The sequence below is a fragment of the Hemicordylus capensis genome, chromosome 3 (assembly GCF_027244095.1).
Source record: "Hemicordylus capensis ecotype Gifberg chromosome 3, rHemCap1.1.pri, whole genome shotgun sequence".
Lineage (NCBI taxonomy): Eukaryota > Metazoa > Chordata > Lepidosauria > Squamata > Cordylidae > Hemicordylus > Hemicordylus capensis.
Window position 1 is genome coordinate 270,079,670 of NC_069659.1, and position 22,904 is coordinate 270,102,573.

General features: G+C 44.3%; 1 protein-coding gene across 2 annotated transcripts; it reads left to right on the forward strand.

Annotated features, from left to right (window-relative positions):
* Positions 1 to 1,929: 1,929 nt before the first annotated feature.
* On the forward strand, positions 1,930 to 17,615 carry C3H10orf82 (chromosome 3 C10orf82 homolog). Of its 2 annotated transcripts, none has more exons than XM_053307186.1 (6): positions 1,930 to 2,066; positions 3,158 to 3,226; positions 5,792 to 6,013; positions 12,412 to 12,598; positions 14,793 to 14,893; positions 17,386 to 17,615. In XM_053307186.1, exons 2-6 carry the CDS (start codon positions 3,169 to 3,171, stop codon positions 17,544 to 17,546), a joined length of 729 nt encoding a protein of 242 aa, XP_053163161.1. In that variant the 5' UTR covers positions 1,930 to 2,066; positions 3,158 to 3,168; the 3' UTR covers positions 17,547 to 17,615. The 2 variants fall into 2 exon arrangements, with proteins under 2 accessions (XP_053163161.1, XP_053163163.1); XM_053307188.1 differs by having other exon boundaries at positions 2,048 to 2,172.
* The last annotated feature ends 5,289 nt before the right edge of the window (positions 17,616 to 22,904 follow it).

The following is a 22,904-nucleotide window of genomic DNA, read 5'->3' on the forward strand; positions in this document are numbered from 1 at the left end:
AAGGCACTATGCAGTGACAATATCCTGGACAGCCGCAACTGAAATACATTTTAGTGAGACTCGCACAGAACTTCTCAGTAGATAATTCTTGTGATTTGTAAATATTTTTTAATCACTTTCAGTATTTTTTGTCACCTCCAGTGATTAACCAGTGTTAATCATTAAGAAGCATGAACTGTTTGTTTTAAAAGAATGTAAATATTAGAAATGACTTCACAAATATTCAAAATAGATATTGTGAATTTATATACATACAGACACAGAGCAAGTTTATTGAAAGATAGGGAAATGTTGCATATATATGAAACAAAAATCCATGTTTCATTGGCAGTGGATACATGACAAATACTAAGTATTTCTTTGCACAATACCTGATTGAGGCATTAGAGGTGCTGCCACAAAATAAAAATAATAATAATAATAATTCAATTTCTATACCGCCCTTCCAAAAATGGCTCAGGGCGGTTTACAAAGAGAAATAACAAATAAGATGGCTTCCTGTCCCCAAAGGGCTCACATTCTAAAAAGAAACATAAGACACACACCAGCAACAGTCACTGGAAGTACTGTGCTGGGGGTGGATAGGGCCAGTTACTCTCCCCCTGCTAAATAAAGAGAATCACCACGGTAAAAGGTGCCTCTCTGCCCAGTTAGCAGGGGTAAAATGTGATTTATCTACTAGCTAATAAAATAACTTTAAAAGGGGATTATACAAAGGAGGATCCCTCCTAATATCTGCACTCTAAGAACGCTAAGTAATTGCTCTTCAGATCATGTAAGAATTGCAGTACATGTATTCCTAGTAAAGATAAAGTTGTGCAGTCGAGTTGTCGACTCCTGGCGCCCAAAGAGCCTTGTGGTTTTCCATGGTAGAATACAGGAAGGGCCTTACCATTGCCTCCTCCCACAGTCTTGAGATGATGCCTTTCAGCATCTTCCTATATTGCTGCTGCCCGATATAACCAGTAGGGATTGGAACCAGCAACCTTCTGCTTGTTAGTCAAGCATTTCCCCGGGGTGCCACTTAAGGTGGTGTATTCCTACCTAGTATACTCTCCTAAATGAAGCATCATCCTCTAGCTAGCCCAAGGAATAATATGCAATGCAGCTCCTGACCTCAGGGTCGTCCATAGGAACATAGGAAACTGCCATATACTGAGTCAGACCATTGGTCTATCTAGCTCAGTATTGTCTTCACAGACTGGCAGCAGCTTCTCCGAGGTTGCAGGCAGGAATCTCTCTCAGATCTATCTTGGAGATGCTGCCAGGGAGGGAACTTGAAACCTTCTGCTCTTCCCAGAGCGGCTTTATCCCGAGGGGAATATCTTGCAGTGCTCACACATCAAGTCTCCCATTCATATGCAACCAAGGCAGACCCTGCTTAGCTATGGGGACAAGTCATACTGGCTACCACAAAACCAGCTCTCCTCCAGATTTGACTGTAGCAGGAGTGCTATGTCTATGTGAAAAAGCCTCTCCATGTCCCACGTGCGGCTTTCCTCCCGCGGCAAGTAGCAGCGGGGAGCAAAGGGCTAAATTCCTCCCCAGTCTATGTTCCCGATCTCGAGGGGCGGGGGCGGCGGGCAGCTCCTATTTAAAAGGAAAATTAAACATCTTAGGGCCAAACGTCATGTTTAATAAGTCAGGCCTAGTTAACGTGAAAAATACTTCGATGAAATCATAGCGAAAGAGAACCAGGGAGCAGTAGATCCAGTTCCGTGCAGGAAGAACGATGCAAAAATAAAGCAATGTGTGTACCTTGCCTCTCCTTATTCAGGATCACTCAGCATTCGCAACCCATCGAAGCTCCGGCCACACGCTCAGTCCATGAGCCGAGCCTGCCCTGCCCTCTCTGGCTCTCCTGCGCCCCCTCCGGAGCCCCGTTTCCTGCCTCCGCTAGAGGCTCGCAGCCACGCTCCGGAAGTCTCTCGCTCCCTCCACGTGTTGTAATTAATGGTCGTCCGGCTGAGGTCACAATGCCGCTGGACGGAGCAGTGTAAGCTGACCTCCGCTGGTGGGAAGCCGCCCACTTGAGAGTTGTAGCAGTGCCTGAAGAGATGAGCTAGGTAACGGCGCCCCTCCCGGCGGCTTGAGTGGACTAGTCTCTTCGTCCCTGAAGAACCCCGTTTGCAGAGCTGTCTGATAGTCCCTTACTGGTTTCAAGAACAGGCTGTAGGCTCTCTTGCCTTCCTCCTCCGTCCTCACCCGCGTCCATTTCCATTGACAAAGAAGCACTTGCTGTGACTGATCTCAAGCCTTTTCTTGCCTCTCGGTTTCTCTGACTTCTGTTCTGTACTTTGGGATTCTGAATACTATTGAGATTCTGAGACTAGTAGTCAACGTAGTGTCGCTAGAAAGCCATGAAAGAACAGCAACCCAAAGCTGTAGGACTAGGAGTCGCTAACACGTGGTGTGGTGATGGCTAGTAACTTGGAGGGGTTTGAAAATGATGAGAAAAACTCGTGATGGAATATATATCTATTAAGCATCCTGGACTCTTATCTGTGTGGTTGCTAAGAGTCGACACCGACTTTACAGCACTTAATCAACCATTAGCTTTTAGTCCTGTAGACATTTGTGGGGGGGTGGCTGGTTCAAACTGGGACCACCCGAACCGGGCCGGCTCAATGCAAGGCAGGTTGCGCATCCCTACTTCTCACAGGTATCTGGCTGTGAGAAATAGCCACTGTGCGAAATAAGATGCTGTACTGCATGAATTGTGGGCCTGATCCAGCAGTCTGTTCTTACAACCAAATGGAATCTCCATGTCCAGAGGCAGTAAACCTTTGAGATTGCCCTTTGGGAAGGGCAAGGTTGTTACTTTTTGTTACATGTTGCCTCTTTCCTGAAGGCCGATATTCTTGGGAACAGAATACTGGATCCTTGTTTTAAGCTCTGACACAATTTGCTTGTCCATGTGTTTTCACAGGTTTTCCAGTCCAACTATCTGAAGTCTAAAGAGTTTGAGACCATTACAAAAATTGCTTTTAATTGGTTCTCATGAACAGAGAGGTGTCCCCCACCCCACCATAATGTGTGTGTGTGGGGAGTTAATGAATTAGGATATCAGTACTTTTTGGGCTGGATGTGTCCTGAATAGCCTTATTAATATTAAGATATAGATTCAGTTATGAATGTTCACTTTATTTCACCATAGTCTGAAAAAGCATGACAACGTATCGGCGACAAGTAGATGAATCCCACCCTCTGATACCAGGATACACAGGTAGGCTTGGCTGGAATCTTGCCTCATTTCTCGGCTGATAACTTGGCAGAGAGCAAAAAATGCTTTGCTAATAAGGGCAGTGGTGGAACTGCTCCTATGCACCTGCTCTCCCAGTTGGGCCGCTTTGTTGTAATAGAGTATGCACCAGCAGTGAACAGCATTACAGGCTGTTTTTTTTTAAACTTGCCAAAGCTACTTAGTTGCCACTATATGCTCTAAATAGCATTACATTGACCCAGCACCCTGTTCTGAGGTGCTAAATTGAGCAACAGTAGTAGCAGCACCAGAAGAGAAAACTGAGTGGGCACGGAAGGGGCAAAACTCATTTATAGGTGGTCAAACTGTCCCACATATTAGATTTCTGAAACATGTGGGGAGCAAGCGACTTGTCTGAGGGGATGCTTGCTCCCCCTTACCCCCGCTCTGGAGCCACCCTTGAGCAGCAGAGCAAGGATCTATCCCAGGCCTGCTCAACTTTGGGCCCCCAGCTGTTTTGGGGGGCGGGCGGGCAGGGAGGCAGGCTCCTACCTGCCTCCTGCAGATGCTCTGGAGATTTCCTAAACCTCGCATGCCCACGTGTGTGGGCTGGTGAGTAGTAGAGCACCAGCAGCAGAAGTAAACACCGCGCTGTGTCCTCCATGGACCCAGAGGGCAGCACGTGAGCAGCTGCTCTCAGTATAGCAGCCACTCTGCTCTGTGTGGTTGCTCCTTCTGCCCAGCTCACTGCCTAAATGGCAGTTGGCCGGTCAGGAGCAGTGTTCCCTGATGTTGTTGACTACAACTCCCAGAATCCCCAGCTACAAGGGCTTTTGCTTGGAGATTATGGGAATTGTAGTAAACTACATCTAGGAATCCCTGTTAGATGCAACACTGGTCAGGAGGCCTGCTACCCGGGGCAATCGGAAAGCCTGCCGGGGTAGAACGAACCGTTGGTCCATTCCACCTCTGTAAAGAGCCAGCTACAAAGTCTGGCTCCAAGATCTGGAGCAGCTGGGCCCCGAGGAGGGCTACCAGCGCTCCAGACGATATGAGCTGGGGTAACCAGGCAGCTCATGTCCTGTGAATAGCCTCGTAGTGTTTCTAGACAGAAAGTTTTGCAGCTGAAACAACTTAAATCCCTGCTATTTTAATGTGCTCTATAGCTGTAACAGTAAATGCCCAATCCAGTCATGCGTTCCATTCTCCCCAACCCCTTCCCTCATGCAAGAGTTTTGTGTTGCTAGAGTTGCCATGCCCTCCGAAATTCCGGGTTTCAACCGGATTTTAAGCATCTCACCCCGATTGCTTAGCCAACCCAGGTTCGCCCAGATTTCAGATTTCATTTAACAACAACAACAAAAGCTAAGCTCTAGCCCTTGTAGAAGCAGAATTATGGAGCAAAACGGGCAGTCACTATTCTGCTCAAAAATTATTTCTCAAGCCAATTTACATAATATGCAAATTAGGCACCCGGATTTGGAAAGCCCGAATATGGCAACCCTATGTCACCTTAAGTGGCACAGCAGGGAAATGCTTGACTAACAAGCAGAAGGTTGCCACTTCCAGTCCCTGCTGGTTCTATATTGGGCAGCAGCGATATAGGAAGATGCTGAAAGGCATCATCTCATACTACATGGTAGGAGACAATGGTAAACCCCTCCTGTATTCTACCAAAAAAACCCCACAGGGCTCCGTGGGCTCCAGGAGTCGAAATCGACTTGACAGCACACTTTACCTTTATGTGTTGTCCACCCTCTCTTCTCTTCGGCTTCTCACACAAGCACACCCAGAGCAGAGAGGTATGCTTGTGGGACAACAGTGCCACTCTGTAGCCAGGTATGGGCCAAGACGAACCTGGCCCTTACCACATTTTCATCCCGCCCCAGCCCTCTGAAACATTTTTCTGGTGGGAGGGGATGCAGCCAGACCTTTGTGTTAACATTTCAGCTTCGTAAGGACATGCAGAGTGCAGAGAGGCCTCCTTTTTGCTCCAGGATGCAAAATGTCTTTTCAGGGCTAGCTAAGCTCCAGCTTGATGCTGGTGTGCCCCCACCCCCCATGTCTGGGCCCGGCAGCCCCAGCCACCCCCACCCCCAGGTTTGTTAGGTCACAACGGGAACACTTCCAGTGGCTATGGCCTGCAACAGTGTGTGCCTGATGGCATGCATAAGAGTTCAGCTGGAACAGGCCCGAGGTGTACTGAAAAATGTGGTCAAAAATCAGATTGGTAATTTTAAAAGTAGGCATTTGTGCCATGGGCTGGTTGGGGTACAGTATAGGCACATCTCATGTTGTGAGTATATATTAATCGCCTGACAACAGAAATCCAAATGACCGGGGGGGGGGTGATCATTCTCATAGACCTGGAAGCCCATATTCCTTATCCCCCGTTGATTATTTTCACCCACTTAGCCTGATTACACATTTGGCTCACTCCCTGTGTACAAATACATAAGTAACGAGTAACCAATGGTATTATCCAGTGTGTTCTATGTCTGCAACCACAGTATTATCCCATGGTGTAGGGAAAGCATAGACGATCCTGTTGATGGCTTATTAATTATGCTCGTGAACTTCTTCTGTTAGGCTACATCCCTCTTAGGTTCTATCGAATTGGGACTAGTTTTGGAAACGATTCTGTGTGGTGTGTAAACGCCTTCCGTGATGCTACTCAGAGAAAGCATGAGGACACCAATGAACTGAGGTGTGCAGCTGCCACAGCGCCACAGCTGCCTCCACTCTGCTCCAATGAAGAGATAATAAATGTACTTGATGACTATAATTACAAACGGCATCCAACTGTGTTAGGTACAGTATGCACCACTTCTTGTAAACTTGAGCTAAGTCAAATCTATTGCCAAGCTGACCACTTTTGACAGGGTGATCCAACAGGCAGCTTGATCCTTGGTTCAGCTGCTGTAGTCGAGCAAGACCCATGGCTACAGAACTTGGTTGTGCTGTGGGGTGGTGTTGGTGCTGAGGGCAGAATCTGGGTCACTTCAGAGGTTCTTGGAGGGTCTTCCACTGCAACCTAGGAGACATAGTGGAGCATTTTATTACAAACCTGGTGGTCAGTTTTGCTAGACTTAGAGTGTGTGGTTTCCATTCAAGCTGATAAGTTCTGGTTTTCGTTATGCAAGAACTGTTTGAAGCTCATGCCTGTGTACCAGATGTTCCAGAAACTATATTTAAGGAGCCAACATTTAAGGCAGGCCTGCTCAACTTTGGCACTCCTGCAGATGTTGGCCTCCAACTCGCATAATCCCTGTCTATTGGCCACTGTGGCTGGGGATTATGGGAGTTGTAGTCCAAAAACAGCTGGGAGGCCAAAGTTGAGCAGGCCCGATTTAAGGAGATTGGGGAGGTGAGTTGTCTCTGATAATGGGGCTGTGTTCATCTGAGAAGCAGGGAGCTAAAGGAGAGGAGCATCCCTCACTTATGGATAGGCTGGCTTAGAACATGCAGATAGAAAGGAGCAAAAAAGGCAGAAAATGAAGCTGAAGAAAACAAGGGGAAGCAGGGTGGTCTTGAGTGGGATAGTATGGGGCTCCCCTCCCCGGCCTTTTCCAGGGCAGAATAAGAAATTGCCTGGGAGTTCTTGAGTGTCATCGCACTTTTAGAATTTGGAACTTTATCTATTGAGAGCAAATCTGAGTCATAATAATAGTCTAATGTAAATGTTAAACAAATACAGGCAACATACAACAGAGTGTTTCTTGTCCTCAGTGGCTGGTACGACAATCTTAACTTTGTAGTTCAGTGTGATATAATAAATTGAATAGAGAATGTGTGAAGAATTGAGACCAATTTTATGGGCCAGTTCGGACAGTACTGTCCGACGGCTGCACTATGTAATCAGGGTCAGGAGGAGCACTTATTGCTCCCCCACCCAGCACACTGCTCTGCTTTGTATGGGAGGGGGATTCTGAACCTGTCTACACTGCATTGTGCAATTTACTTTAAAGTAGCATTGTGTGATGAAGAGTGACTTGGACATTCTGACTCCTGCACGGTTAAGTGATGGGATGTGTGCACTTATGCTGCTCATCCAGTTTTTCGGCAGGAACAGCAAATGTTGTCTGCACTGGGTCTATTTAGAGGATCAAAACCTGCAGGGGAATACTTTTAAACAAGCCAGGGATACTTATTAAAACTCTTTGCCTGCTGAACCAAAATTATTCCACCTGAAACATGGGACTATTATTTTGGTATTTATGCCTGTCTCTTTTTTGGTGGGTGGGGTGGACATTGGTGGTGGTACCCACCTTGTGTCATGTCCCATTCGTGGCTTACAAGTCATCAGTAGAAGACCAATGTGTTATACAGATTTATTTCTGTGACCCAGGAACTTCCCAAGAGTTCTTATAAGCTCACCAACTTGACTCCCAGCTCCCTACATTTTGAGGTTTCTCTCCTACTGGGAGCCATGTTTGGGATGCTGGAAATTTGTCCTAAAGAGAGAAAAGTGTGCACATTCACATCCTGAGCAAGCAGCATTTTTCTTTGTGAGTAGTTTTAGTAGGTTGAGTAGCAGAATAAAGTCCTCTTTGCTGTGAGCTGTTGTAGCAAACGCTGGCACTGAATGTTTTCTGTTCCATTATTTTCTTTTAATAAAACAAAGAAGCTTAAGGCAGTTTTAGTTCTTCAAAACCAAACACTGACCTTTTTTTGTCAGATACAGATGACAAATTATAGTAGCAAGAGCCTGTGTTGCTTTGCTGCCGGGAGAAATCCGCATGTAGCCTGAGCGTAGCATAGGAAGGCAGAGGAGGAGAGAGTAACAGCTGCTTTGATGAACTGTAGTGGTTAACGGGGTGATGACAGTTCTTTGGGGAAAGTACTGGGAGCTTTTTCCAGGACATTTGTGTTTAAAAAACAAAAAACCAAAAACCTTTGAGACTAGCAAAATCAAACCAAGACACAGAGTTCTAACAACTTAGTTGTTACAGAAAAGCAACAATAGAAATTGCTTTCTGTCTGACACTTTATCTACAGTTTCATAGAGCTGCCCATGACTTCTAGAACTCAGCTAGAGGGATACAAAGGAAGTAATGCATGTTCAGAGTTAACTTTTGAAAACGGATGTTTTAAAAAGAAAGAATCCTAGCTGGTTTTGTGGTAACAAGCACAAATTAACCCCTTTGCTAAGCAGGGTCTGGTTGCATTTGAATGAGAGACTACATGTGTGAACGCTGTTAAGTTATTCCCCTTAGCACAGGGTTTCTTAACTATTACCCATGCCTTAGGGGATGGGGCCGCTCTGGGAAGAGCACCTGCCTGCTTGCATGCAGAAGGTCCCAAGTTCCCTCCCTGGCATCTCCAAGATATGGCTGAGAGAGACTCCTGCCTGCAAACTTGGAGAAGCTGCTGCCAGTCTGTGTCGATAATACTGAGCTAGATGAACTAATAGTCTGACTCGTTGTAAGGCAAGCTTCCTATGTAACATATAAAGGTGTGCATTAACATTAGTTCTTAAAACTTGGGCAAACCTGTACAGATGGAATTTGCTTCAGATCATACAGTTACTGAAGTAGGCACTTGGCTTCTTCAACTGCTTTGTTGGCTGGGGGGAAATGGATATATTTCCCACTATATCTCTTAAGACAGGCATCCTCAAACTGCGGCCCTCCAGATCTTGCTGAACTACAACTCCCAGCATGCATAGACACAATTTTTTGTGGCTGGGTATGCTGGAAGTTGTAGTTCAGCAACATCTGGAGGGCCGCAGTTTGGGGATGCCTGTCTTAAGACCTGCCTTAGGACTTCTTACGTTGTCTTCTCTCAGGGTATTTGGATTCTTGACCTAGACCCACAAGCCGTATACAACTGATGTTTTTGTTGCTGGCTGAAGATACAGTGAGGGAAATAAGTATTTGATCCCCTGCTGATTTTGTCCGTTTGCCCTCTGACACAGAAATGACCAGGCTGTAATTGGAATGGTAGGTTTATTGTAGCTGTGAGAGACAGAATAACAACAAACAAACCCTCAAAAGCCCAGTGCCCAAAAGTCAGTGATGGATTTGCATTGTAGTGAGGGAAATAAGTATTCGATCCCTTCACAAAAGATGTCTTAGTACTTGGTGGCAAAACCCTTGTTGGCAATCACAGAGGTCAGACGTTTCTTGTAGTTGGCCACCAGGTTTGCACACAACCCAGGAGGGATGTTGTCCCACTCCTCTTTGCAGATCCTCTCCAAGTCAGAAAGGTTTCGAGGCTGATGTTTGGCAACCCGAACCTTCAGCTCCCTCCACAGATTTTCTATGGGATTAAGGTCTGGAGACTGGCTGGGCCACTCCAGGACCTTCATGTGCTTCTTCTTCAGCCACTCCTTTGTTGCCTTGGCTGTGTGTTTTGGGGCATTGTCATGCTGGAATACCCATCCACGATCCATTCTCAATGCCCTGGCTGAGGGAAGGAGGTGCTCACCCAAGATCTGACGGTCCATGGTCCCGTCCATCGTCCCTTCGATGCGGTGAAGGTGTCCTGTCCCCTTAGCAGAAAAACACCCCCAAAGCATAATATGTCCACCTCCATGTTTGACGGTGGGGATGGTGTTCTTGGGCTCATAGGCAGCATTCCTCCTCCTCCACACACGGCGAGTTGAGTTGATGCCAAAGAGCTCAATTTTGGTCTCATCTGACCACAACACTTTCGCCCAGTTCTCCTCTGGATCATTCAGATGTGCATTGGCAAACTGCAGACGGGCCTGTACATGTGCTGCCTTGAGCAGGGGGACCTTGCGGGCACTGCAAGATTTCAGTCCTTCACGGCGTAGTGTGTTACCAATTGTTTTCTTGGTGACTATGGTTCTAGCTGCCCTGAGATCATTGACAAGTTCCCCCCGTGTAGTTCTGGGCTGCTTTGTCACCGTTCTCATGATCATTGCAACTCCACGAGGTGAGATCTTGCATGGAGCCCCAGACCGAGGGAGATTGACAGTTATTTTGTGTTTCTTCCATTTGTGAGTTATCGTGCCAACTGTAGTCACCTTCTCACCAAGCTATTTGGCGATAGTCTTGTAGCCCAGTCCAGCCTTGTGCAGGTCTACAACCTTGTCCCTGACATCCTTCGACAGCTCTTTGGTCTTGGGCATGTTGGTGAGTTTGGAAGCTGAGTGATTGCTTGCTTCTATGGACAGGTGTCTTTTATACAGGTACTGTAACAAGCTGGGATTAGGAGCACTCCCTTACAGAGGGTGTTCCTCATCTCAGCTCATTACCTGCATATAGTGAAAAGACACCTGGGAGCCTGAAATCTTGCTGGTTGATAGGGGATCGAATACTTGTTTCCCTCACTACAATGCAAATCCATCGCTGACTTTTGGGCACTGGGCTTTTGAGGGTTTGTTTGTTGTTATTCTGTCTCTCACAGCTACAATAAACCTACCATTCCAATTATAGCCTGGTCATTTCTGTGTCAGAGGGCAAACGGACAAAATCAGCAGGGGATCAAATACTTATTTCCCTCACTGTAATTGTTTGTTTGTTTTCCTTTTTTTCTAAAATTATGCTTTCTCTTGGCCCTTTCCCCTTGAACTGTTTTAAAGAGCACCATTAGTGAATAGTCCCCTCTTCCCTCAATTATTGCTCAGCAGTGTTTTCTTCCTGGGATGTGAATAAACTGCAGAGGTGCACCTAGGTAATTTTGGAGCCTGGACCTAAAGGCTTTTGGAGCCCCCCACCCCCACTGCAAGTTAAGCATCTTCTCCCTACACACACACCGTGACACACACATTATTTTTAACTTGTGGGTTCTTGAGGGCACAAATAGCAACTGTATATATTCTTTAAGAATATATTAAATATGCTTACAAAAATGTAAGAATTAAGAACAGCTATATTTATGCAAACATGCATTAGCAGAAAACATCTCAACATGCAACTTAACCTATTACCATCCCACATATTTCTTCCCCCACTCCCACCTTTGCCTCTAAAGCAGAGGTCACACTCAGCTGCACAGCACGGGTCATAGTCACGACCGGCCAGCCAGCACAGTGCGGGCTGGTGGCACAGTGACCACACCACCCGGCAGGTGCAGAGGGAGGCCAGCAGCAGCCTGGACTCAGCCTGCCACTGCGGCCCACCTAGCCCCGCCCCCTGCATCAGCATCTGACATCAGACGCAGGGAGCGGTTAGACACAGGGGGCATGTTTTAGCTCCCAAATGGGGCCATGCAGCCCCATATGGAGCAAAATCGGGCAGTGCCTCATTCGCAGCATAGCCAGAATAGCTCTCTCTCTGCCTTTAAAAGGCAGGGAGAACCACTCTGGCTGTGCTGAGAACGCAGCGCTGGCTGATTTAGCTCCTAAACGGGGCCATACGGCTTGGTTTGGGAGCTAAACCACGCCCCCTGCGTCTGACGTCAGACATGGGAGTGTGTCTGAGGGGTGGCAGCCCAGGTTCTTTGAACCCGTTTGCTCAGTGGTGGCTCCACCCCTGCCACCTGGGACAGACTAAAGAAGATTTGGAGGGGGAGCGGGGGGGTGGAGGCCCTAGATGTCCACCTGGAAGTCCATGAGTAAAAGTGTCTCAGATAAACTGTGAGATAAAATTATCTGAAAGAGAATTTGGAAAGAATTTCAGTTTCTATTGAGGGATGGGAACCCTGAAATTCAGAGAGAATTTCCACTGTGGAGAAATTTCTCTCCTCCACCCTTGGACCTTCGGATTGTTGCTATGAGGTGTCAAGCAAATGCAATTCAGGTCTGCTTTCAGTGCTGGCTGGCTTCTTGCCTTATAGAGATGAACAAAAAGCTCTGGATAGTTCCCTAGCACTGTGGCATGCTGGGGTAATGGAAAGGGGTTCATGTGGCATGCTGGGGTAATGGAAAGGGATTCTCTACATCGTCACTGTGCCTTGGGGCTGTGTGCATCTGGACCTGCCTGTTTTCCTCTGTATGGTAGCAATATGGCCTGATCTCCTTGTGGAGGTAATATTGCAGTTGTCTTTAAAAAATAAAATAAAATCTATGGGCCATTCTCAGCCAGCAGTTCAAGGCCAAAATAAAAAGGTAATTGACTTATGCGTCAAGGAAGGCTTACATAGATGCTAAATGACAAGGTAAAACATGGGTCAGCTTTCCTTCCTGGTTTTAATCCACTGCTAATTTGATGACCCGATTCATACTGTCGTTCATATTCCATGTGAGACTGCCATTAGCCAGAATAAACTTTAAAGTAATATCCCATGTAACTGTTTTGCAGGGCCTGTAGAAACAAGAAGAAATCTATTTGAGCCTCCTATTCCAGGCTGGACTGGATTTGTACCCCGGTCCAAAGTTACAGAGCTTGGTCATGGAGTGCGGTACCATGTTATGGCAGAAAATTGCTATCAGGATTTTAAGGACTTGTTGGAAAGAAACCATCGGGATCCTGCTAGCCCAATACCCAAGTATGTTGGCCTAAAGAACTTTGAGTAGGAAGGAAGTGCCTCTTACAAGTTATGTACACACTACATTACAAAACATTGCTTATAAAATTTATTATATATACTTATATGCCGCCTTTTGTACTGAGCCCCCAGGGTGGTTAACAAGATAAAAACAATTCAAGAGCAAAGGACAGCTCATTGGCCAATGACCCTAAATCCTCGTCCCTCTACCGAAAAATGTAGCCAGAGCCAGTCCACAATGAACCACCCAAGTACCCACTGTGAAGGATGTAATTGGCAACATTTGGAAGCCACCTGAGAGGTGGAAGGTGAAGAGAAGACTCGTAATGTCTTTCCAATTTTAGGAAGATACTACAACAAAGAGAGCTGGTCTGTGGGAGGTGAGCTGGTCTTGTAGTAAAGGTAAAGTGCACCATCAAGTCAGTGTTGACTCCTGGCGACCACAGAGCCCTGTGGTTGTCTTTGATAGAATACAGGTCAAGCATGAATTGTCCCCTTTGCTAAGCTGGATCTGCCCTGTTTTGCATTTGATTGGGAGACGTGTAAGCACTGTCAGATATTCCCCTTAGGGCATGGGTCCACTCTGGGAAGAGCACCTGCATGCTTGCATGCAGAAGGTCCCATATTCCCTCTCTGGTACCTCCAAGATAGGGCTGAGAGAGAAACCTGCCTGCAACCTTGGAGAAGCCTCTGCCAGTCTGTGTAGACAATACTGAGCTATATGGACCAATGGTCTGACTCAGTATATGGCAACTTCCCATGTTCCTTTCTCCTCTAGCTTCCATCTAATGCAGTACCTGAATTAAAACAAAACAAAGCACCAGAACGTCTCTATTATAATCCAGAATAGGAGTAATAAAAAGTTTTATAAAGATTCATTGGCAGTGCAGGGTGGCAGAGGGTGCCTATTCCAGAATGGTTCCCGGCAGAGTCAGAGGTGCAGTGTCATTGGCATGATGTGAATGTGAAGGGATGGCTCCTATAATACATGCAAACACTGTTGACTTTCCCTCCCCTGAAAAATATTTTCATTAGTTAGTGGATACAAAAGGGTTGCGCTAGTTTTTCCTAAGTGGAGCAGGACATGAGAAAGTAGAGCCTCACTGGTTGATAGGAACAATTATGAGCTACTATGGCTCAGCGGAGAAATGACTTGACTAGCAAGCCAGAGGCTGCTGGTTCGAATCCCCGCTGGTAATACCTATATCAGGCAGCAGAGATATAGGAAGATGCTGAAAGGCATCATCTCATACTGCATAGGAGATGGCCATGGTAAACCCCTCCTGTATTCTACCAAAAGACAACCACAGGTCTCTGTGGTTGCCAGGAGTTGACACTGACTTGACAGCATACTTTACCTTTACCTTTAAGCCTAGCCAAAATTTGTGGATCCCTCCTTATTAGCCATACAAAAAGCAGGGATTCAGCAAGAGTACCTCTTTCCAGTATAGTGACACACAGATCGAGAAACTGTACCTGTGGAAATTCAGGTGCATAGCTATTAAAGATAAAGACTTTTCTTTTCACTCAGGCCTTTTAAATTTGATGTTTAAATCTGATTTTAAAAACATGTTTTGTACTATATTTTGTGTATGTATGTTTGTTTTTTTATGTGTGTTTACTCGATGTTTTAATGCTATGTTGTGAGCCACCCAGAGAACAATTTGTTACAGGGCGGCTAACAAAGTCGTATTGTCATTATTATTTTATTTATTGGCACAGAAAAGGGGGGTGGGGATGGCAAGCCTAGGTGAATTTGGCTAAGTTTTTGAGTTAGGAGAAGCAAAGTACCTTGGTTTGGCAAGATTCTTGGCTTATTAATGGGGCAGAGAGCTGGTCTTGCAGTAGCGAGGATTCATCTTGGTTTGCATATGGATGAGTGACTACATTTGAGCATAATGAACTAAAATATTCCCCTTAGAGGATAAGCTGCAGCTCCGTGGCGGAACATCTGCTTGCATGCAGAAGGTTCCAGGTTCAATGTCTGGCATCTCCAAATAGGGCTGGGAAAGACCTGGAGAGCCGCTGCCAGTCACTGTAGAGTTTGTGGACAATACTGAGCTAGATGGACCAATGGTCTGATCTGGTATAAGGCAGCTTCCTAATAACTGAATACTATATAGAATGCTTTGATAGTTAAGAAATTTGGGGACACGGCAAATACAACATCTCTAAATGGGTGGTTTACTTTTAGGGGAGAGGAAGAAGTAATGAAACACAGAAGAGAACTACGCCCACATCCAAGATTCTACAGGCCTGAGGGGATGATGCCCAAGTACACTGGTCATATTCCACGTAAGGGTTCAGGATTCGGTCCTTTGAAACTTGGCATTTTGCTGTAGGCCTGTTTGCCTTTCTGCTTGCTCGTCTGTTTTGCCTTCCCCATCTCCAACCTCCATATGTTTGAAGTGTCTAAATGGAGTGAGTGAGTGAGTGTATAGATTCCTATATGTATTGGCCTGAGTATAGACAGTCCTTACTCCTCAAAATTGATTTGGTTGCACCTGTGTATGCCTGTGTACATAATTTAGACATTACACTAAATGCTGGAAGGTTGAGGTGCCTCAGTAAGCTGTGAATTTACCCAGATACCTAAATGTGTGACTAAGGCCCCGTATCTTAAATATTTAGGCCGTATTTATTATTTTCTTTATTAAAATATTTCTATACCTCCCCAAACTTGCATCTCTGGGTGGTTTACCATTAAAATCATTTAAAACATTAAATCAATTAATTAAAATCGTTTAAAAGATTAAAAACATTTAAAACCTTGTATTAAAATTATTTAAAACTTGACAAGGCCTTGTACTTGTCTCTTTTGTATTTGGATTTTCAAGGATATTTACTTGTTCAGTTCTTGTGTGTACTTACTCTTTTAAAACACGCAAGTTGAAATCTTTTCATGACTTAAGTAAACACGTTATCCATTGGATCTTTCCTAAATCTGCCAAACCCCACATTAAATGCAGAATTTAGTAGTGTCCCCAGAATCCCTACTGCCTTCTTTTGCCACTGCTATGCAGTTTATCATGGCAAATCTTAGCATTTAGCTGTAAGGAAATTTTACTTATCTTCAAAGCCTTATTTCAGCAGGCTTCTCCATCTCCAACCTTAATATCCTCCTCTGGCTAACCAAGTTAATTTAATGAGCTTGCAACCGTTTAGGAATTAATTTAGAACAGAGATAACGCTGAAATAGTAGATAATATACCACTGAAGAAAACTAAGATAATGTTTCTATACAAATGTAAGTTTTGTTCAAAGATTAACTGAAAAAGATGTATATGAATTGACACTTTTAAATTGATTATACAGCAGAAGAACATCTGCAGTGGAAATGATCTAAAATCTGTTTGTACTTGTATACTTTTGGTTGTCGTTCCTATATTACAGGAATGGCCAAACAAAAAAGTCATTACTTGTTGCCACCATAAAATGAGGAAGTAACAGTGCCTTTCTTACATTCAGTGCAGCACACCGCCCATGGAAAAGTGGGGCACATGCATTGGTTCCATGAGTTTGTTAAGACTGTCAACACTGCTCACAAGTATGTAGAGCCTCCTTGGGGCCTAAGGAATGCATCTTCTCCCAATGGGAGAAGTGTTCCTTGGCTCATATGCAATCCTTAGGAAACACAGAGGCTCTCCACATTTGCAAGCAGCAGCAATGAGCTTTGCAGACTCATGGAACCAGTACAGATTTGCCCCACACTCCCATGGGCTGCACACTGCAATGTATGTAAGCCAGTGACTCCAGCTGCTTCAGGGTTAGAAGCGATGAGGAACAGATGATCAGCCTTTCAACACTGTGGTTCCTGTAATAGTTGTGTATCTATAGGGATCTTTCAGCAGCTCAATTTTTCAATCCCTGACAGAACTGTGGCATGATACCTACATCTACTGAATTTCCCTTATCCACACAACTCTTATAGATGAGATGCATGTTCCTTTAGATCAGGGCTGCACAACTTCTGGCTGGCTTTGGATTACAACTACTATCCTCCCCAGCCACAGTGACCAATAGTTGGGGATTATGGTAGTCCAACATCTGCAGGAAGACTGAAGTTGTATACAGCCCCCCTTTAGATCAAAGCACATGTGGAGCAGCTGGACTGCACACAACAAGTTGTTTCAAAATAGTTTTAAAAGCTTAGCAGTTTTTTGGCTGGGAAAAGGGAGAATGAATGCATCCCAGTGCTTGCTTCCCAGACAGCTGGTCAGTGGAATAATAGCCTTTGGGACAAGACTCCCACAGTTGCATCAGAGAAGGGAACCATGTGAACATAACTTAGTTTGAGTCTGTCATTCCCTATCCAGTTGAGGATGATGGTGTGGTGGAATCCTTCTTCCATATGCACATAGTGCCCTTGTCTGGTTGGAGATGTAAATGTTGGGCATTTCTGAGGTTCACCTCTGGATCAAGGCGGTATAATATCCAATCGGAATATCTACCATGGAGTTTCAGGGCCAGAATACACATTCCATTTGTGGCCATTTTGTTTCTCTTGTTTATTTATTATTTCTCTGTGTAAACCACCCTGAGCCATTTTTGGAAGGGCGGTATAAAAATTGAATGAATAAATAAATAAATAAATATGCTATGGCTTAAATGTTGCTTAAATGGCCTCTTTGGGGCAACTTTCCCCGCTCCTTGTTATAACATTTCAAGAATTCACTATGAATTGGAGCCATCCTCCTTGTGTGAATCTTTGTCCCTTGCAGCTGTTTGACTAGCTTCAGGTGTTGCATGGCGGCTTTGAGCATTAAGAAGACCTTTGTGTCTTGCAGATGAACGTTCTGGCATTGGAAAGACCTTTGGTAATGTGTGTCGAAGCTGTTCTGTGTGCAAGCACACTGCCGAGAGCTACGGGGCTTACCTTGCCAAGAAACGGAAAGCTGAAAAGGATGTAGAGCAGATGAAAGATGAGAAGAAAAGCATAATCACATAATGTTTTGAACTTTGGCACTAGACTATTAAAAACATACAGTAATGTCTCAGATGAGCACATTTAAAAGCCTTCTATATTTGATCTCCATCATACTTGGAAGGATTGTGAAGTATTTCAAATAAGTTACCTGGCTTCTCAGTGTCACTTGCAAAGGTGGGTTATGGTAGATGCTGAAAACCCTAGGATGATGTATGAGCTGCAAACTCATCTAGGTTTGAACTGAAAGAAAAATATCCTGATGATATTTTTGGGGATAAAAAGGCCCAGAAATAGGTTTTTAAAAAACTCTATTTCTCTTGCATTGACAGATGTGTAAGCATGTAATATTAAGTGTCCCCATGAAATTACAAGTACCAGAATGAAACCTCTCAAAATTAGTCACTTCTGAAAGGATTAGTCATAGCTTTAGACTTGAAAGTAATATTTAAGCTAGGAAAAAATGGACTGAAGAATTGAGTAACTTCTGGACTTCCTAGGAGCAAATATTATAGTAGGGCTGGAAATCTGGAAGCCCAGGAAGAAGGGATCCCCAGTGACATCATCTGCAGTGCACTTGATAGGTGATATAAAAGTAGCAGAGAAGCAACAAGAATGGAGAAGTAACTGTTGAGTGGTGGGTAGTTGGGGGCTAGGAACTATGCACTTCAAGCAATGTCCAAGCTTAAACATCCCTTGCTGTGGGACTCATTTTAATAGAATGATTGGAGCATGAGGTGAAAGATTTAAGAGCAGAAACAGAATTGTACTCATTTACTCTGAAAAGGTCTTGTTAAATCAACTACATCAGCAGTTACTCTAAACTGGAATTAATACATATGACTTCTGCAGGTTCAGAAAAAGGCGTTTAGTAAGAACAAAAGAAACCAATTGTGAATTTTGATACAGCCACTTTTTTTAAAAAAAGCTATAGGATCAGGTACTTTGATATCAAATAACTAGCACTTTGTGCGGGTGTTTTACCCCTGTAATGTACCAAACGTTTAACCATTTTTCAGTTGTAGTAGTATTGGCTTATATTTGGAAAAAATCACTGCTCACTATATATTGGAATTCTGTCATCTGCTTTGCTTAATCATATTCTAATAAGGCTGATTGTTTACAAATTAAAAATAATATCAAGTTATTAGGTTTATGATTGCTGTTTTGATCCTAATCCTTAAATATCAGTCCCAGAGTGTCTGCCTGTGACATTTTTAGAATGCTGTGATGCACACTGGTACAGCTATGGACACACTATATTCTTCAGTGCATCAGTACTATCACAGGATTCTGCTGTTTGTTATATTTTTATACCACCTATCAAAATGTCTTGCGGTAGCTAGCATAAATTGTTCCTTTGTAAAGCAGGGTCTGCCCTGGTTTGCATTTGGATGGGAGACTACATGTGCGAGCATATTCCCCTTAAGGGATGGGTCTGCCCTGGGAAGAGCATCTGCATGCTTGCATGCAGAAGGTTCCAGGTTCCCTCCCTGGCATCTCCAAGATAGGGCTGAGAGATACTCCTGCCTGAAACCTTGGAGAAGCTGTTGTCAGTAGGGATGGGCAAAATGATTTGGGTACAAAATGATTTGTACCCAAATCTGGCCGATTCGGGTGATTTGTAGAAACAAATTACCCCTGTCCTCAATAGCCCAGATCCAGGTACAAAACAAATACCTCAGATTTGGACCTGAAAAATTTGGAGATTCGGACCTCCATTTTGTGGCCAAAGTGGGTTGGTTGGTAGTGTCCAATGGGTGGAAGCTACCACCCAAATTTTAAAGCAATTGGGCAAAGGGGTGATTTTAAAATGATTTTTGAAGTTTACGTGTCTTTAAACTTCTCCCCATAGGGAATAATGGGGATTTCAGCAGCCTTAGTTATAACTCCCAGGGGGGGCACCAGGGTGGCCCAAAGCAGGTTGTGGTGGGTGGTAGTGCCCAATGGGTCCAAGGAAGCTACCACCTATTCAAAAGAATTGGGCAAAGGGGTGATTTTTAAAGAATTTTTGAAGTTGGCATGTCTTTGTGGCAGATTCAGGGCAGCAAAGGGGTTTGGTGGGCAGAAGAGTGGGTCAGGTGGTAGTGCCCTAATGGGTGCCTGCTACCCCCCAGATTTCAAAGAAATTGGTGAAAGGGGTTTAAAATTTTAAAGAATTTTAAAAAAAATTAAAGAAATTTAAAGAATTTCTGGAATTTGTGTGTCTTTAAGCTTTTCCCCCATGGGGAATAATGGGGATTTCAGAAGCCCCATAACTCCACTTGGGGGGCACCAGGGTGGCCAAGAGTGAGTGGTGGTGTAGTGCTCATAGGGTGCCAACCACTCCCAAACGCACAAGCCCATGGGGCACTGGGTTTTGTTGTTTCTGAGGTGTTCTGAGAGCCAGCGTGGTGTAGTGGTTAGAGTGCTGGACTAGGAACGGGGAGACCCGAGTTCAAATTCCCATTCAGCCATGTAACTCACTGGGTGATCTGGGCCAGTAACTTCTCTCTCAGCCTAATCTACTTCACAGGGTTGTTGTGAGGAGAAACTCAAGTATGTAGTACACCACTCTGGGCTCCTTGGAGGAGGAGTGGGATATAAATGTAATAATAATAATAATAATAATAGATTCTCTGGTAGGAAATGAGAGTAGATTCAATGTTTGTCAAGCCACTGAAGGCCAGACTAAAATATTGGGTAGTCACCTGGATGCCCAACAGTGTTCCCTCTAAGGCAGGGATTCTCAACGTTGGGTCCTCAGATGTTATTGGACTTCAGCTCCCATAATCCCTAACCAAATAATGCTGGGGCTGGGGATTATGGGAGTTGAAATCCAATAACATCTGGGGACTCAAGGTTGAGAATCCTTGCTCTAAGGCATGTGCATGAGTGTGTGCTCACACATTTTTGAATGTCTGCTCAGTTAATTTCAGATCCCGCTCCTATTGAATCAGGAAGGCCCCACTCTGAATGCACATGTGTGCATATTGCCTTGATACTGCCGCCCTGGAGGGAAGGTATTTTGCTTCTGTACCACATTTTTTTATTTTTTGCACAAAGAAACAGACATCTGAAAAGACTCGAAGTAAATTTTAAGGCATTCTTTAAAAGAATTCCTTTCCAGCACAGTTCTAAACTCACTCTTCAAAACCAGGAAAGCAAAATGTCGCACTCATATACTGTGGATCTGAGGATTTTGCAGACTTCCTCTGATTGTTGAAATAAATTTTCTTTTGCCTTCCTAAGAGTGTTCGTGTGCACGCATCTATTTAGATAATAAAACCATCATGAGATGTTCAGGATTTTTTTTTACAAACGCATAATTTAATTGTACTGTTTTTGCATTCAGTTATACCTTGTTGAGCATTTAACTTGTAGTTTGCTCACTTCATCTCTTAACCTTTAGACTTTGATTTTCCTCCTCAGCCTATAATTTGTACAGTCTTGTCATCAGAAGAGGGAGGCAAATGAGGTGACATCTGCTATATTGCAAATTATAATTATTAACATTATTTGCATTAGGAATTCACTCTTAAAAAATTCCTTCTAGTGGAGGAGGTTTAGTGGAGTTCTGTGCTGAAAGTGGTCTCAGTGTGAACCTTTTCCTCTAGGAAATAGAAAAATACTTTGAGGTTATTCAGATAGTTTGTGGAATAGCCCTTCCTGGACTGTACCTCTTAACTAGGCATAAAGCTAAGCTAAAATCTTTCACCTTGCTGTAAGGGTTGATACATCCCACAGTGTCTGCCTGTACCACTGTGGGACTCTAATACACACCACAATGCTGCTGCACAAAAGGGCAATTGCAGTACAATTCACCCTTATGGGATTGCCGGCCGCATGCTGCTTGCATTATCTTTTCTCCTTATTCTCACAGCAACACACAAGGTAGGTAGGCTGAGAGCAGATGATTGGCTCGAGGTCACCTGGTGAGCTTCATGACTCAGTCCAGATTTGAATTTAGGTCTCCCCGGTTCTAGTCCAACACTTTACTACTACAAATATACTGTACTACTACCAATATTTATATTCTACTTTTCAACAAAAGCTCCCAAAGCAGTTTACAGATATATAAATAAAATGGCCCCCTGTCCCCAAAGGGCTCACAATCTAAAAAGAAACATAAGATAGACCCAAGCAATAGCCACTGGAGGGATGCTGTGCTAGGGATGGTTAGGGCCAGTTACTCTCCCCCTGCTAAATAAAGAGAATCAGTGCCTCTTTGCTCAGTTAGCAGGGGATAACCACTACATTGCACAGTTTAGACTGGTGATATAGTTCAGGGATGCGGATACTCTGCATGCTTGTTTTAAATCTATAATACATGTGTCTGCTCTTTGAAATCTTGGGCAAGATAGGAAGTGCTGTTTGGCACGGAAAGAAACAAGCTATGGGCTGGAGGGAAGAAAACTCATGAAGAAAGTAGCTAAAACCTGAGACCGGCTGTTCTTAGAGCTTATGAAAACCATACCTAGTGGCCAATCTTTCTTCAGAGGACCCCTCTTAATTTTCTGTTGCTGTGCTGCTATCCATAGGATGGTAGAATCCTATACCACCAAGGGCACCACTGATCCCCTTGTACTAGTGCCTGGAGTCTTCATGTCAGTGAGCAGCACCCCAGTAGCCGCCACCACCCCCTTAATCTGGACTGAATGTGTGCTGCAGAAGGAACTTAACACAGCTCTGCCAGTAGTGGTGGTGACCAGTGTTCCCGCTAACAAGGAATCCCAGATGTTGTTGACTACAACTCCCAGAATCCCCAAGCAAAAGCCATTGCAGCTGGGATTCTGGGAGTTGTAGCCAACAACATCTGGGATTTCCTGTTAGAGGGAACACTACTGGTGACCTATCCTTACACAATATCATGAAAGCTGTCAGAGCATTCTGCATAACCCCACACTTAAATCATTTATTGGTCACTGCCAGGAAGCTTGAATGACAAGTGGGGTGGAGCATCATGACTTCTGGACTACCGGACTAGTATCTGCTGCTTTAGCTTTTAATTTTATGATCCTTTGGATTGAATTGCTGGCTTTTAAAAAAATCATCAGTCCACTATGTAAAATGGCAAGATACTATTAAAAGGAATCTGTGTAATAGCAGGGAGAGGGAGAGAGCTAGCTAGCTAGCTAGCAGCTCTTACAAAAAGATGGCAGGGAGAGGTCAAAAGACCCTCTAAGTGTAAGTCAGCCCAGCATTGTAAAAGCAGCTCTCATCTTTGTGTCTGTGATACAATATTTTTATATCCAGTTCATTTTGTATGTTATGACTTATTTATATCCTGTACAAAACTGAAGGTTAGGAAGGCCCTTCACCCAGTATAGAGATAAAAAGCAATTCTGTAGAAGGAAGTGAGATAAACCATTTGAGCACCACAGGTTAGATTTAGAACCCTAC

Bases quoted from the DNA above. Each gene is read 5' to 3' on its own strand.
- C3H10orf82 (XM_053307186.1), top strand. From the start codon at position 3,169: ATGACAACGTATCGGCGACAAGTAGATGAATCCCACCCTCTGATACCA. The intron at 3,227-5,791 runs GTAGGCTTGGCT...TTCTTCTGTTAG, and splicing joins TCTGATACCAGGATACACAG to GCTACATCCCTCTTAGGTTC. The intron at 14,894-17,385 runs GTAAGGGTTCAG...TGTGTCTTGCAG, and splicing joins GTACACTGGTCATATTCCAC to ATGAACGTTCTGGCATTGGA.